The sequence below is a fragment of the Pleurodeles waltl genome, chromosome 3_1, assembly GCF_031143425.1.
Source record: "Pleurodeles waltl isolate 20211129_DDA chromosome 3_1, aPleWal1.hap1.20221129, whole genome shotgun sequence".
NCBI lineage: Eukaryota > Metazoa > Chordata > Amphibia > Caudata > Salamandridae > Pleurodeles > Pleurodeles waltl.
The window spans coordinates 1,846,225,970-1,846,241,365 of record NC_090440.1 but is presented as its reverse complement, the minus strand read 5'-3'; the positions used below and the strand labels follow the sequence as shown (position 1 = coordinate 1,846,241,365).

At 37.5% G+C, this 15,396-nt stretch overlaps 1 protein-coding gene across 8 annotated transcripts in view; it reads left to right on the top strand.

Annotated features, from left to right (window-relative positions):
• Positions 1 to 15,396, top strand: part of GULP1 (GULP PTB domain containing engulfment adaptor 1) — a 1,895,686-nt gene that overhangs the window by 1,806,909 nt on the left and 73,381 nt on the right. For 7 of the 8 annotated variants that reach the window (XM_069225932.1, XM_069225939.1, XM_069225935.1 and 4 more), the window contains 2 exons: positions 6,010 to 6,148; positions 12,227 to 12,321. In XM_069225932.1, the coding sequence (XP_069082033.1) occupies positions 6,010 to 6,148; positions 12,227 to 12,321 (234 nt within the window). The remainder of the gene's footprint in view (positions 1 to 6,009; positions 6,149 to 12,226; positions 12,322 to 15,396) is intronic. The other variant, XM_069225937.1, reaches the window with a different exon arrangement.

Here is a 15,396-nt window from a genome sequence, read left to right as displayed (position 1 = left end):
CCGAAGACAAGAAACTTCTACTTCTTTAACTGACATCCATGCAACTGTTTTAAATTTGATCTTGTGTGCTTCACACAAGATCACTCCATTCATACATATAAGTTCTATATTCTACTGAACTTATCAACTCACAGTGTGTTCTAAGTAATGCTGATCTTTTATTTTCCTTACCATAAAAATACCAATTCATGACAATAAAACCACAGTCTTTTGGACAGAAATCTTCCTCTCATTCTTTGGTTATTGATGAAGATTTCATAGGATAAGGCATTGTACTTCAGGTTCTGCTAATGGCTAGATTGACCGAACATAGTTCACTGACTGCTACTACAGGAACTTGCCATGGCTTCTGCTGGCACATTTTGTGATTCCCAGAATATTTAAGTTTTTATTTATTTATTCGATTGTCTGTCTGTTTGCTTTTGTAGTGTTCACATTTTTGGTGCCATCAAGTGCTTGAACTTTATTCTACAACAACTAAAGTTGTACACTGCAATTAGCACCTAATCAATATGTTCATCCAGAACTATTGCATTCATGTGACAGAGATACGGTATTGTAGTTTCAAATATAGACCCCTAGAAACGGAATCAGGGATGTTATGGGTGGCGAGAGCGTTAGCTAAGCAGATATTTTCAGTTATAATATTTATTTGTTGAGTTGTGTACAGTGCCAATGTGTCATCTTTAGGTCGCTATCGTACACTCAGTAAAATTGCAAACAGTACCGGTGGAGTGATGCGAAGGCAAAGTGTTAACAGTGAGAATAGATTATTTCTGACTAAAACTAATATGCAGGAAGTGGCCACGCAGTCCTTCTGAAACAACAGTCAACATCAGATTACGGTTGCCTTTGAAATGTTGATTGACTTAATTGTGTCCTTTGGAGCCAGTGAAAAAATGTATAATGGTTGAATGTTTACATTGTCATTTATACATTTTTTTTTCCCTATCCCATTTGCTCTGTAAAAGCACAGAGTGCTATGCCCATATCAGAATCATACCACCTTCCACTGTTAACAAAAATTCAACTGACTGCAGTGAAGGCAGCAGAGGAGAGTAAAGGTAAAGGACTGAATTCAAATACTGAACACTGAGTTTTAACACTTTGTAAATACTTTGTAAAGGTAAAGAACTGAAGACTTTTGTTTGACACTTTGAAAAAAGATAGCAACTAAAAACTCATGTCGCCCTTCCCTTCTCTTTTCCAACTACATCTAACCACATTCCCAACTTTTTCAGTTTTTTTGGCTTCTTTTTATGTTCTTCTTTAGGAATGATGTCACTGCAGTATTTTTGTTCTTATGTTAAGTGCATGCTGTTACAGTTACTCTTATTTTTTGCTTTCGCCTGCACAATGCTCCGCGGTCATTCAGGGTTAGGCTCCGTTCTAGAAAAAATCTAATAAAAAATAATGATAATAATAATAACTGTTGTCTTAGGAAATCACTCAGTGGGAAGTAGAGAGTGAAGGTAGCAAGAACAGCAGTAACTACCACTAGGCTTTTTAAAGTGAGGCAAATAAACGGTCCCCACATAAAATATAGATAAAAAAATCACATCCGACAAAGCTCATAAATCACAAACTTCAAAGGATCGTAAACGTTGATTTCTCAGGCTTCTTTTGTTACTGGTCTCACGCCAAATACAGTCTTTTTTTTTTTTTTTACAAATTCTTACTAACCGCTGTGGTTCTGAGTCAGTGCTTCTCCCATCAGATGATTAAATTTTGTTGTGCAATGACCTGAGGAAAATTGGTTCATGATGAGCCACATTTAGTTCACAAGAAAGAGTTGCCAAAGGCATGCCTCAGTTTTATGTTTGTCTTTGTTTGTATCTTAACGTTTCATGTTAAATTCCTCTCAAAACTAAAACTAACAAAGATATGGTGGGTACCAGAGCAACAGAGAAAGGCGGTTGTTAAATGTTAAACAAAACCGTAGTATAAACCTTTATTCATACAGCCTCTAAAAACGCACATTGGCCTAGCCACAAAGGCGTTTTGAAATATGTAAATTAGTACTCCTCTGGTACTCTTTCATGTATTTTTACTCGGCTGTCTAAACTGTCCCCAAACCGTCCCAATTGGGTATAAAATGGAGGCATTAATAAAGAATTTCTACAAATAGTAAGTGTTCTACACTCTGGCAAGAGAGTTCTTCTGTCGTATCACTTTTGAACTCATAAATGTTTTGTGGCTCAGATGCACAGAGAGCTTATGTTGCATTACAAACTAAGCTAGTTTGTATTCATGTTCACATAAATTAGTCCGTACCTGTGCAAAAGTGATCTCTTTAATAACCACTCTTTTCTGCATATGTTAAATGCCTGAATCATAGGAAATATTTCATAATTGATATTATGCGTCTGATCAGCATTACATTAAATGAGAAACAGCTGCGAACGTCTGTGGGAAGGGGCTGTATAACCTTAGAATACCCTGCAAAATGTGTTTGCTCAGCCTATTTTCCTATCTCTCACTACCTCAGCCCACTGTTCTTTGTTTGAAATAACAATATGAATTTCCAGCACTGTACAACTCCTGCTTTCATGAGGCTCTATATTTATGATCTATGTTGATAAAGACGCTTTTGCTTTGGGGCTCGCTGTTTAGCTTCTTTGCTAGAAATTACTAAAATACTACAAGTATAGGTGTGAATTTGGCGTCTGGAGTTTTACAAGTATCTTATTCTATCTTATTTTATTCCACTCGTATGAGCCATAAAAGTTACAGAGAAACCCACACAAATATTAAAACAGAAATAAAATGTCACAGCAGACAGTTCTTAGTACCTGGAGTGTCTTTTCAATGCGCTCACAATAACATTTAAAATCGCATGAACAACCATCTTATTACCCAACTGATGCAAATATGCAAAAGCAGCAGTATATGATTTAAAAACACGAGCCCGCAAAACTGGACACCAAAACTGTCTTCTTTGAGTAGTGTAAAAGGTGCAAAACAACTTAAGGTGCATTGCGCTCTGTTTAGCTGGAAATTCAAAGTGGCAAGCAGGAAGTGGTGGAAAACATGAGCCTTTATGAGGGAAAGCCACAAAAAATGAATTGTTTGTTGACAAAACCTGGTCAATAAAAACCTCTGTCTCTCATTAGCAATGAGCTGCAAAAAAAGAGCTTGATGTGCTTGGACGTCATGGCAGATCCTCACTATATAATTCGGAGAGATATCAGCCCAAGTCCTCCATCTATGTTGCATAAAAAGATCCTTGATTTGTTTTGATGAGGAAGAAGCTAAACTTTTAGGGTCATAGTAAAACACAGGTCTAACAAGGCTTTCAAAACCCGTTTTAATGAAATTCAGCTAGGGAATGTCTAAACATTTATCAAGAGTCATGCATTCCATGATTACACTTCTGTACAACTGCGCTTCCAGATTAGTCCAAATCATATACCATAATAACAAAGGCTGCGGTCTAACAAAATCTGCTATGCTGATCTTAACCTCATCACGACCAAACAGCACAGGAGTTGACTGTGGTACTGCCAGCAGTCTTCTCAGAAACTTGTTCCCCACTATTTATAGAACTTTACAATTAACATACCCTCAGACTCCTGCCCCAAATGGAGTCACCAACAAAAATGTACTTTAAAAAATGCAATTTCCCTTTCCAGTTTATGGCCCAACTGCCTAAAAAATCAAAAAACAGCATCTATTGACCATTGAAACTGCTTGATTCTGAAATGTAATACAAACTTCCAATTAAAACTAACATCAAAAAGAATGCCTAGGTAAGTAAAATGTGTGACTTTCATGTTCTCCTCTCCACAAAGGAAAAATGTTTTTGTTTTTGACAATTTGGGCCCACACTTCATCACATAGGACTTGGTGTGGCTTATTCTCAGCCATAAGTTCTCCATGAATTTATTAAAAGTGTCTAACAAAAGCTACAATGCATTTGGTGTTCATGCTATAAGAACAGCATCATCCGCTTAAAGCAGGACGGGGATTTCTCTGGATTTTAATTTAGGGATATCTCTTCCCAACCTCAACAGGTAATCACCCAAAGAATTTATATATAATAATACCAGGCTGTGGTATGGTCATGGAGACTACACAAAAGGGAGGCAATAACACAGTCAATCCCCATCTCAAGCTTGACAGACCAAAGCTTTGGGCATTCTACTGTATCAAAAGTGCAGGTTAGATTCATAAACGTGAGAGGGACAACACCATTTGGCCTTGGTGTACTTCTGAATAATCAAATAAAGATTTAAGGCCCGTTCAACAGTTCCTAGACTTGGGCAAAAAACAAACTGTAAATCCAACAGAGCCTGTCTCTCTGATATCCATGATTCTAATTTAGAGACTAAAACTCTAACTAAAAATCTTTACCATAATGTCTAATAAAGATAACAGTGTGGTAAACTCTTATCTCCTTTTTTAAATATGAGAATGATAATACCCTCCTGCCACGTTTCTACCAAAGGTCCAGCTATTTCTGAGCGAAAAACATTTAATAGTATAGGGGCCCATAATTCAGGAAGAGATTTAAAAACATCCACTGAACTCTGATGTGCCCCGGGGCTTTGCCTGATGAACAGCTCTTGATAGCTAAAGTGACATTGGCTACCATGATGGCTCTACATAGCGCTTGACTTGCACCCAATTCACAAATGATTTACTTATCAGGTCCCTGAAGGGAAGGAGAAGTTTTAGAGTCAAAGACTTAAGGAAAATGAATCACCCAATCACTACTAGAGATGACACAATTGACTGATGATACTACCTCACCTAAGGGGTTGTATGAATTGACCACCTCCCAAAAAGCACGGGAATCCTTCATGGCACTGGCTATTTGTAAATCTTCCCATACCTTTGCCCTGATTTCGACCTATAAGTTGCATACAGCCACTTTTTACAATTTCCTTGCCTGGGTTACTGCTAGGTGATCCCGCGGGTGTTCCTTTAATGCAAGTTTTAGAAGCTCAGGGGGTTTAGAGCAGGCCCTATTAAACCGCCTAGGATTATCTCAATACTTATGGGGTGTTTTAACCAGCTTATCTGCCATATAGCTGGTTATCGTTGTGTATGCGGCTATGACTTCAGGGGAGTTGGGGTCCTCATGCAGAAGTATATCTATGTCTGTATGATTAAATGACAGTAGATCCCTATAGAAAGCTTCCTTGTCAACTTTTTCCCTTTTGACTACCAAGCCTTTATTATGGCTGTGGTTGATCTGAGGCTGGGGAATAGTATGGTTCTCCCTAAGGGGGATTAACCTAAGATCGAACACAAGTGGGTTATGGTCGCTCAAACATGAGGCCTTAACTTCACACCAGTACGAGCGTCCTGGAAATCAGCACATGATCAATACAAGAAAATGATTTATGTTCCATAAATGTCGGAAGTTTAGGCCTACCAGACTGGACATAGTCTAAATGTGTTACCAAATTTTTAGCAAGAAGCACCCTGTTCAGAGTCCCTGTAAGATGTGTTTTAAAATTTGTAATGGAATGATTGAACTCATTGCAGATACCACAAAGAAATGTTTCACTTATAAACACAAGTTTTGATATTAAAGTCTCCCACGCTCACAATAACCACCTCTTTTCCATGGGAGGACAATATTTTATGCAAGGAGGCTTCCAAATCGTCCACAACCCGAGTCTCTGTGTGATAAAAGATGTTATAATAAAAGTTCACCAACACCAATTTAAAAGGCTTTTGTAAGGTAAACAATAATACATGACAAAAAGGGCAAATACCTTTCTCTTGAACAGAGAGACCCCCCAAAGAAATGGAAACAAATGTATATCTTGTTAAATCTTGCATTCTTAATGGTTCTCTACAGCCACGGTAGCGTTCAGCCCATCCGTTTCTAAACACAAATGTTACGATTTTCACAGCAGGTATCATGTTTTTTGTGGAAAACTGTCATTGGAATAATAGTTACCCAACATGTTTGTTATTTATTTTCGGAATGAATGATATAACCATAATATATTTTGTATAAACTGCGGCGTACTAATGTTCTGTATTTTTTTTTAGGCCGGCAGTGTGACTCCTAAATCACCATCTACGGACATTTTTGACATGGTTCCATTTTCACAGGTATCTCCTCAGTCATCAACACCTACACGCAATGGCACCCAGCCTCCTCCAGTCCCCGGCAGATCAGCAGAGATCCGTAAGTACCATCCTATGTGGGCCAGAATGATTTCATTACATTTTAATTGGAAAATCACTAGCTAGGGTGGCTGTTAGACTCTATTTATTTGTACTCTTCCTAGCCTTGAATGCATTAGCCTTAGCCTTAATGCATTCGGCTCGTCGGACATGCAAGAGCCAGGAAATCCTACTGGCCTTTATTAGTAAATGTTATTTTTGCCCTACCTTGTAATCACGTGATATAATCGTCACAGGAAACAATGTTAATTCAAATTTATAGCATCCGATTCCGAAAATTAGACATGTAGCAACTCACTTGCAGATGGTGTAGGGGCCTGTTTATCATCAACCATACATACCAAGCTGGGGTCACATTCCATCATGTCAATGATATTATCAGTTGCTGTCTGTTGAAAAGCTCAAATCAGAAGTAGTTTGTACTCAGGGGAAGATAAATGGGATAGCAACAACGAAAAAGGAGAACTCAATGAGTAATATTTATGTTATTTATGGATCCCATTAAGAGACATTAGTTTAACTAATTAAATTCTAAATTCAGTAACTCACTGCTGTGAGGCAGCAACAGTGGGTAGCAGAGCTTGGTACTCAATATTACAACATGACAAAGGAATTTCAGGCTGGTCTGTCTGGGTTTCTGCAGGGCTGGAGTAAAGAGAGCAAAGCTTGGGGAGGGAGTGGAGATTGGCAAAGCACAGTGTGTGTTGAGGACCGGCGTCAGGAAGCCAGGTATTTTTTCACATTTAGGAGAGGAAAGAAAAGTCATGTTGTGTACGGCTCCTCTTTATTCCTATAAATCTGGTTTGAAGTTGAAAGCAGAGGCAGATCATTTTGGTGGCTTTTTTTGACATAAAATTATAGATGGATGAAATACCGATAACTGGGTTGTCTATCATCAGGGTTTTGAGTGCCATCTTAGACAACTCGAACTTTGCTCTTGTTGTCTTTTTGATGCGTCTCAGAACCCCACAGTGAAAAACATCCCCAATATTTACTGTTACCCAGCTATAATTCCGTACGTTAGGAACGGCTTCCATTTGAGGCCTGTAGAGTGACTAGCCAGAATTTAAACCAGGTTAGCCCCTGCTGTGATGTAGCAACAATGGGCAGGAAAAGTTGTTCCTCAGAGGTGCCACCTCATAAAGGAATTTCAGGCTTCACTGACAAGGCTCTTGGGGCCAGATGTATCATGAAGGCCTTTTGCGATTCGGAATTTGCGATTTTTAAGAAATCGCTACTTCCGACTCGCAAAATGCCATGTATCACATTTGTGAATAAGTAATAGCGATTTCTTAAAAATCGCAAATGCTATTACCGAATCGCAAATTGCGATACCGGCCCCATTCGCACCTATGGGCCTGTTGGCCCGTATCTGCAAATCTTTTGCATTTCCAAAATTGCGATTTCTTAACTAGAAATCGCAGTTTTGGAAATGTAAAACCCAAGGGTGCTGGGGGCCTAAGACCCCCTCTGCTGCACCCCAAAATTATTTTTTTCACCATGTAAGGTGCACACATGCCAAAAGGGCATGTGTGCTTTACATGTAAATTTTAAAAATGCATTTTAAATGCATTTTTAAAATTTGCACATGGTTACCACCAAGTTCAACTTGGTGGTAAATAGTGATTCCTAAATGCCCAAATCACATTTAGGAATTGCTTCATACATGTGCTAAGGAATCGCAAATAAGAATCCTTATTTGCGATTTCTTATTTAGAGGGTCACAATTTGCGACTCTCTAAACAGGGTCGCAATTTTAAGGAATCACTATTTTAGCGATTCCTTAAAATTGCGTTCAGAATGTCTTTCATACATTCTGAAATGGCTTTTTGCATTCGCAAACTGGCATTTGCACCGTTTGCGAATGGAAAAAACCTTGATACATCTGGCCCTTGGAGCCCATGGTAGGGCAGCACTGGAGACCAGAGAAATCTGTAGGTGGCAATGGGGAGGGAAGGCTCAGAGCACCGTAGAGGTAGGTCAGACGACTAGGGATATTTTAGGTCCGGTTTTAACCAAGACATTTTATTTTACTAAAATTATATTTATAATATGGTTAGCAATTGGGGATTTTATCCATTGGCCTATTATTGTGCCATTCATTCTTCTTCTGCTCACTACAGCATACAGAATGGGACAATCGGTCAGCCCCCTTAGCCTGGCTAAATTTACAGGTAACACATCCATATAAAAAGTAGTTCTCTTAAGTGTCAGGAGGTACTTTTTGTAGCCAAAACATTTTTTTTCCTATAAACCGGTGCATTTTTATAGATTGCTGAGGGCCTGGCAGGTTCCCCAATAGTAACGTTTGCAAAAACCATGACAAAACAAAATAGACATTGACAAAGTACCAGGACTATTAATTTGACCAATGTTTGTTTTTCTGTCTGGGATGGGAGGCTGTGTTGTGTAAGGTTCACTCATTATTCCTCTTGCCCTATGCAGATGCTGAAAACAGGGACAGTTGGTACTGGGGCATGCATAACAATTTTTTAAATTGGTAAAAGTGAATAACAAGGATATTTTTCACCTTTGGTTCCGATTACCACTATAGACAAATTCAGCTTCACTTTCATATATTGGATGTCACTCAGAACTCCTTAGTAAAAATATATCCCAGTTTCAATATTTGAATATTTAAATGTATCGGAGCCAAAAATAATCTTCATGACAGTGAATGGAGGAATTCCTTGGCCCAGACCTGGTTGGTGGGTGTGATATGTGTACATGATACATCAAAATGCCATCACCAGGTCGGCATAAACTTCACACACATCGAAAGATAGAATTGGAAGTGGACATTGCATAAGCTGCTTTTTCGAAATCCTGAAATGTACATTGGCTTAAATGGACATTGTGCCATGTAGTCAGTCTCCCTATCACGTGTGCTTATTGTGCATCATCAAAGCTGGAGTTAGCACACAACAGCGGAGAAAACATCAGCCATCTTGTTTTCAAACTGCCTTCATGCTCGATAGCATAGTTGTTTGCTCCCTTTCATGTTAAAGAAAACGCAGATGACCAGAGAAGGAATGAAAGAAGACAGCAAAAAATCTTATTAGCAACTTAACTGCGTTTCCCATGCAACGCTGTGTAAAGCTTGAGATATTACTGATGCAATGATTTCTGCACAGGCCTGCCCTGCTTTCTCGTTTCATCAGCACTGTTTGGTCACTATTAGTCTAGGGTGATGAATCGTGAAGCATAAGATGTTGCACTGTTTTGTGGAATGTGGGGTTTCCCTTCCCTCCATGACCACCATGTTTCCTTGACCTGGCACACATGTATATACCCAAAGATAAAAAGACACAACAGCCCCTGCTGTGAATCACATGGAAAGTAGACCAGCTCGTGGAGACCGCTGTAACACACTTTTAAAATAGCAGTTTCTGTTGTCCGAATACAACTAATCTCCAGGAACCCTGTGAAAATATCCACATTACAGTACATAGATCCCTAAGTCTAATGAACCTTTGCTTACGCATTGAAGTATGTCAAGCTCTACAATGGTTTCAGCACGGCTGATTTATCATTACTGACTGTACAACATCTATCTCAGGTAAACGGTTTGAAACTCCTGTACCTGCCTGTGATTACTACTAGGAGTAATTAAAACGATTGCTAAAGTAATAATTAGTAATTTGAAGTAATTTGCTTCAAGTAAGAGTTCTGTCAGTTCACAGACTGACCCACCAGTGAACTGACCAAAAATAATCATACATCATTGAGAGTCAGAAAAAACTCCCTGTCTGTCTGTGATGTGTTTATGTTGAAACTAAGATTCTCTCAGCATAATATTCTTCAATAGAATGCTAGTGGGGCTTTAGAACGAATATGTGGTTATATATTATTTATTCATTGAAGAAAATGGAAGTCAGAGATTAATCTTGTGGTAAAAGAAGGATGTATTGTACTTCCATTTGCAGTACATATGCACTTTTGCACCACTGGTCGCCTTGCTTTAACAGCCATGCCGCAAAAGGATAAACATAAGTTATTAATTAAGGCACCTGGAATGATATTTTGTTTGGAGTTTTATCCTAATGTTAAATTGGCCTTTAAGGGTACGGCGCAAAAGCATATCTGAATTTCCTGTCCTTGCTTTGGACTAGTTGGATATATACTTTTGTATTTCTGAATGTGATAAAGCGATTTGTTAATGTTTCCCCTTGGAATTTGAGGATCAAGCACATATTTAAACTTCTAAACAATATTTCACCCCAGAGACTTGAAGGGGACATCTATATTTAGCAGGAGATGAGGGAGGTTTTGTCTTTGGCATTCTGCCTTGCCATATGCTAACAAATAGGTCTTTCATCTTCTAGCTCAGATCGAAAGAGGGGCATTCCCGACTCGCTCCTCCACGCTGCTATATTGCGTTAAGTGGACTTGCCTGGACACTTACTAGGGAATGAAACTGAAGCACAGAAGAGAGTTTCGTAGGTATGCAAATGCCTTCATCCACAGTGAGACTGTATCAACAAAGAATTCTGGAAATTCATTTTACTATAGTGAATATGAGAGCAAGTGGTCTTGTACCTTACAGGACCATCTACTTTCAAAGAAATGTCTACTTAGCTATTACTTCTGAACCAGAGCAACAGTGAAAGAGCTGTAAGATTTTTCTTCTGCAGTATCTGCTTACAAGGATTTGGAAAGACAATTTCATGTTCCAGCATTCAGTGAGATTTAGATCTACTTTGATGAGAACTGAAGGGGTAAATTACTTGTAAGGAGCTCGATGTTGGAGTAAAAAGTTTCATACATATAGAAGCCTGCACTCTAGACTAGTTCACAAGAGTTCCAAATTTTTGTGCAGCTGGGGAGATTATGGAGGGAAGTGCATTAGTTGTGCACTCAGACCTGATTTAGACTAATTTCCTTTTCTCAATTTGGGGAATCAAGGCCAGCTAAACCCACAAGTAGTACCAGGCACAGTCTTACCCAATAGCTATTCCATCTCAGTACATTACGATTTCCCCTCCTCTGTCCCTAGTCAGCTCCTGTTAATTGTTCATGCCTATTCCAGTATCTGATTATTAGCTGCTTCAGATTTCCACTTACTTGTGATTCATTCTCTTGTCTTGTATTAGCACTGTTCCCATAATCCCCAAATATAGCTCGAGGAGTATGTGAAAAGGTGAATCTCAGATTCAGAGAAGAATTCTAAGAAGAACAGAAAATAGTGGGGTGGAAGGAGTTGGCGGAGATGTAGAAATGTGGAAAGAGCAGGTAGAGATGAGGAATTGTGCCTATACTAGGCTGTAGAAGAAGCATTATTGTAGTCAAACTTTGCTCTCAATGTGGACATACAGCCAGATGTAAGTAATAGTGGTCGCAAAACACTGGTAGAAATTTGTAATCAGTATTCTTGGGACCAATGTGGTATTTTGAGAACCAGCTTATGTACTAATAGGTTGGTCACAAAATACATATTCTGAGTGTGTTAGTGTGTTACAATACGACCTACCTCATGAATATTGACGTAGGTCACAAATTGCGACCCACTTGGAATTGCAGCAATCACACGAATGGTGAAGGATGTAAAATGTTGAAGGATGTAGAGGTCAGCAGGCCACCATGTCTGTGATTGCTTTTAATTATAGCAATTTTCTTTTATAATGCAGATCATTTTCCCTGAAGGAAAACAGTATGTGTTTAAAAACTAAAAATAAATAAAAATGTACTAACATGGAGGAGGCAGTGGTCCACTACAATCAAATGCCAATATCCACCAGGATGAAAACCTAATATTTACTCGATTAGACATTCCCCTTGCAGAAATTACAGTCTTCATGTAAGGAAAAGTTTCCTGAACTTATTCATGAGCCCCAATGTATCATCATCAATGTATCACAGCACAAATAAGATCAAGATGGTCCCAACATACCCTTGCATAGATATAACATTCATTTGCTTTGTATTTGCCATTTAAGGTAGTCCTATACATATGTATATGCTTCTTTTAATGTTATTGTTGATTTAGTAAATTTGCATTATTCTTGAATGAAAATGTTGCTACAAATGTTTTCACTATCAGATTAAAGCCACTTTCTGTGACTGTTGTTATTCATCTTAGAACGAGATCTTTTTGGAGCAGAACCTTTTGATCCTTTTAGCTGTGGGGGCGGAGACTTTCCTCCAGATATTCAGTCCAAATTAGACGAGATGCAAGTGAGTACATCAGCATTTACATGTTCTGCCTATTTTATCTGAACATTTATTTACCAACTATCATTTTTTATTTCATGACATTTCAAAATTGCAGTTGCTACTTTTATGCAGGGTTTTCTGGTACCAGTGAGCGTAAAGACCAGAAGAGTATGGGGAAAACATGAGCAAAATAAAACTAAGCAGATGAAGAGAACAGAAACAGTTTGAAATGTGGGAATTATTTTCAATAACTCTTAAGATCAAAACAAAGTTGTAACAAGTTTGAACATCGAAACGGATAACACTTAGAGAACAGACTAACTGAAGAAAATCTAAGATTACTTGAAGAGTGGTGGCATGTGAAAAGTGTGCAAATAAATACATGGGCTGCATTTTTGTGGTTGTAGACTGATTATCGAGAACAACAATATTGTGACAACAGAATATTGTAAAAAATATTGTCTATAAAAATATTGAGATTACATACTTTGGGCCTCATTGTGAGGCTGGTGGTCACAAGACTCGTAATGAGGCCCTTTGTATGTAAACTACAAAATATTAATGCAAAAATACTGTGAAAAAGAGTATCAGAAAAGTAAGTATTTCTAAGTGTTAATTTATAGAAACCTGTAAAATTGTAAAATATTAAAATACAAACTTACAATGTAATTACAAATACATAGTTTAATTAGCCATATAATTACATATACCAATAAGTACATTATCTACAAATATAACAGTAAAAATTAAAGAGTTAAAAAAAAATGTTTACATCACAAATACTAACAATAGCTTAAAAGTGAAAATAAACAAAATTAGGGATTAAATTGAATTTAAAAATTAAACTTAATATACAATATATATTACAATGGTAAATGAATGTATAGTTAAAATGTATGTATATAGACTTCAACATTAGAAGAAAATATATCCTTAAATACATAACATTAAAAGTATTGTCAATAAATGAAAAAAAAAAATAACAGAAAAGTACAAATATGTTTTATAAACAATGCAAAGAGTTTCTTTTTTTTCATGAAATATTAAATAAAACAATAAAAGTGAACCGCACTAGCAAGAGTGCTGGATTTCAAAGGAGTCAGATTTTCTATTCTAAGGCCAATTTATGCAAAAAACAGGGGAAAGTGCTTGGAATTAGGTTTGTGATCCCCGTTCCTATCTAAACCACAGTAGGGAAAGTGTTGGACAGCGGAGGGGTTAGATTTACTATTTCCACCCTAACGTAAGTAACAGTATGGAATGTATTGAACTCTGAAAGGATCGATTACGAGCCGAAGACTATGCTGTAGCCTGTCTCCCGCTAGAGCAGCAGGTGGAAACTCTTAATGGGGCTGGCAGGAAGGGAACCTGTGTGGTGGTAACCTTCCCGTTGGAAGTTCAGCAGATGATAAAAACTGTCTGCCAAACCCATAATGACCCCCATAGACTTGATTCATGTAAACATAGAATACACTCTGCTGCTTTTTCTATTGCATTGTGTATACAGTTATCTATTTTCTTCTATTGTTTATTTAATTTATGCACCTTTGGAAGGTTATAGAGATACAAACTGGCTGGATAATAAGTACAGCAGCTTTAAAAAAAATATCCTTTGTGAAATTACAACTTAGTTCTCTCACATTTTAGAATTTTTAGCAAAGGTAATTTGTGCCAAACCTCCTCCTGCTTGTTGCTTCAAAAACCCAATCTCTTTTTGGCATGGTCTGTGTCCATGAAAGCAGGTCAGGAATAGGCGAACCATTATCCTCTAACCCAACAAAATGAATCCCTCTATATCAATAGAGGCAAGGATTTGGTTAAGACTCAGCCATTTTAGGACACTGGTGAGCAAAGTATTAAACACTGCTTTTGGGAACAAGTCCTATAAATGTGGTGGTTTTAGGCAATCTTCTAAAGGCCAAAATGGAATGTCAGAGAAAGTAGTTTGGCTTTTACATTCCACCTTTATTGACAAAGTTGTAGGCAAAAAGTGAGCCTAACATGGTAAGATCATTACAACTTTAAATAAGGAGCTACGGGAATTGCTGACAGTTGAAGCTCCCAGGTTCATAATATTCTTAGAGACTAGGTCATAGCCACTCAAAATGTTACCTTACTGTTGATTTCTCTGATGTACATTATTGCTATTGTTAATGTATGAACTGAAGAATAACACTGTTTTAGCTTTTGTCATCTCACAGAGCACTTTGTAATCTGAGTGTTTATATTTATACTATACAGTTTATAGAAAACCTTGATAAGTTGCTTTTGGCATAAGTGTTTTTTTTGTTTGACATGTGTTTTCCAGGAGACAAGAATGCCTTAATATTTAAATTTGCATCCGCACTGTTACCATCAACCACAAGGTCATAAGATTAATTGTTTCCCACATGAAAAGTAAAATGTTTCTAATGCTACATTTATGTTGTTTACTGTTCTACTCTAAAACTTATAAAAATGTTCTAATGCCTCTTTTATCTTTTTGTGCTTTCCTCGGTGATTAGCGTCAGCGATGGTTGGTATATTATGTAATTTTTCACAGTCTTATTTTAGTTCAGTATTTTATGAAAAACAAAGGTGTGTATTCTTTTTAAGTGGTTAATGCATCTAGATATGGTCTGTATTTGACAAATGCTTTAATTCAAATTGGAACCCTGTCAGGCTGCACTTTATGTCTAATAGTGTTTATTAGTAATGCATGTTTCCATAATTCTTTTATAATTTTGGCACTAGTATAACTTATTAACAATTAGAAACGTGCTCATATTGCGCTCCAAAGAAACTGTACTTGAGCAAGGGTTGTAATTTGCGCATATTTATGAATCTGAATTCTTACAAGCAAATCCGATTTTAAAACTATCTCAGAAGCAGGTTTTAGCTGATTCAGTAAGAATATGTGATTGGTGGATTTTTTTCTGCTAGTTGACATCTCCTGATTCCCCTACTAAACAGTTAATATAAAATATCAAACCCAGGGCAGAAATATGAAGTGGAGGCAGAAAGAAAAGATTAGGTTTCAATAAGAAAATAAGTGTGCCTCATCATGACTGGAAAATAAGTGGATGATTCAGTATGTGCTCACACGTTCTGTGAATG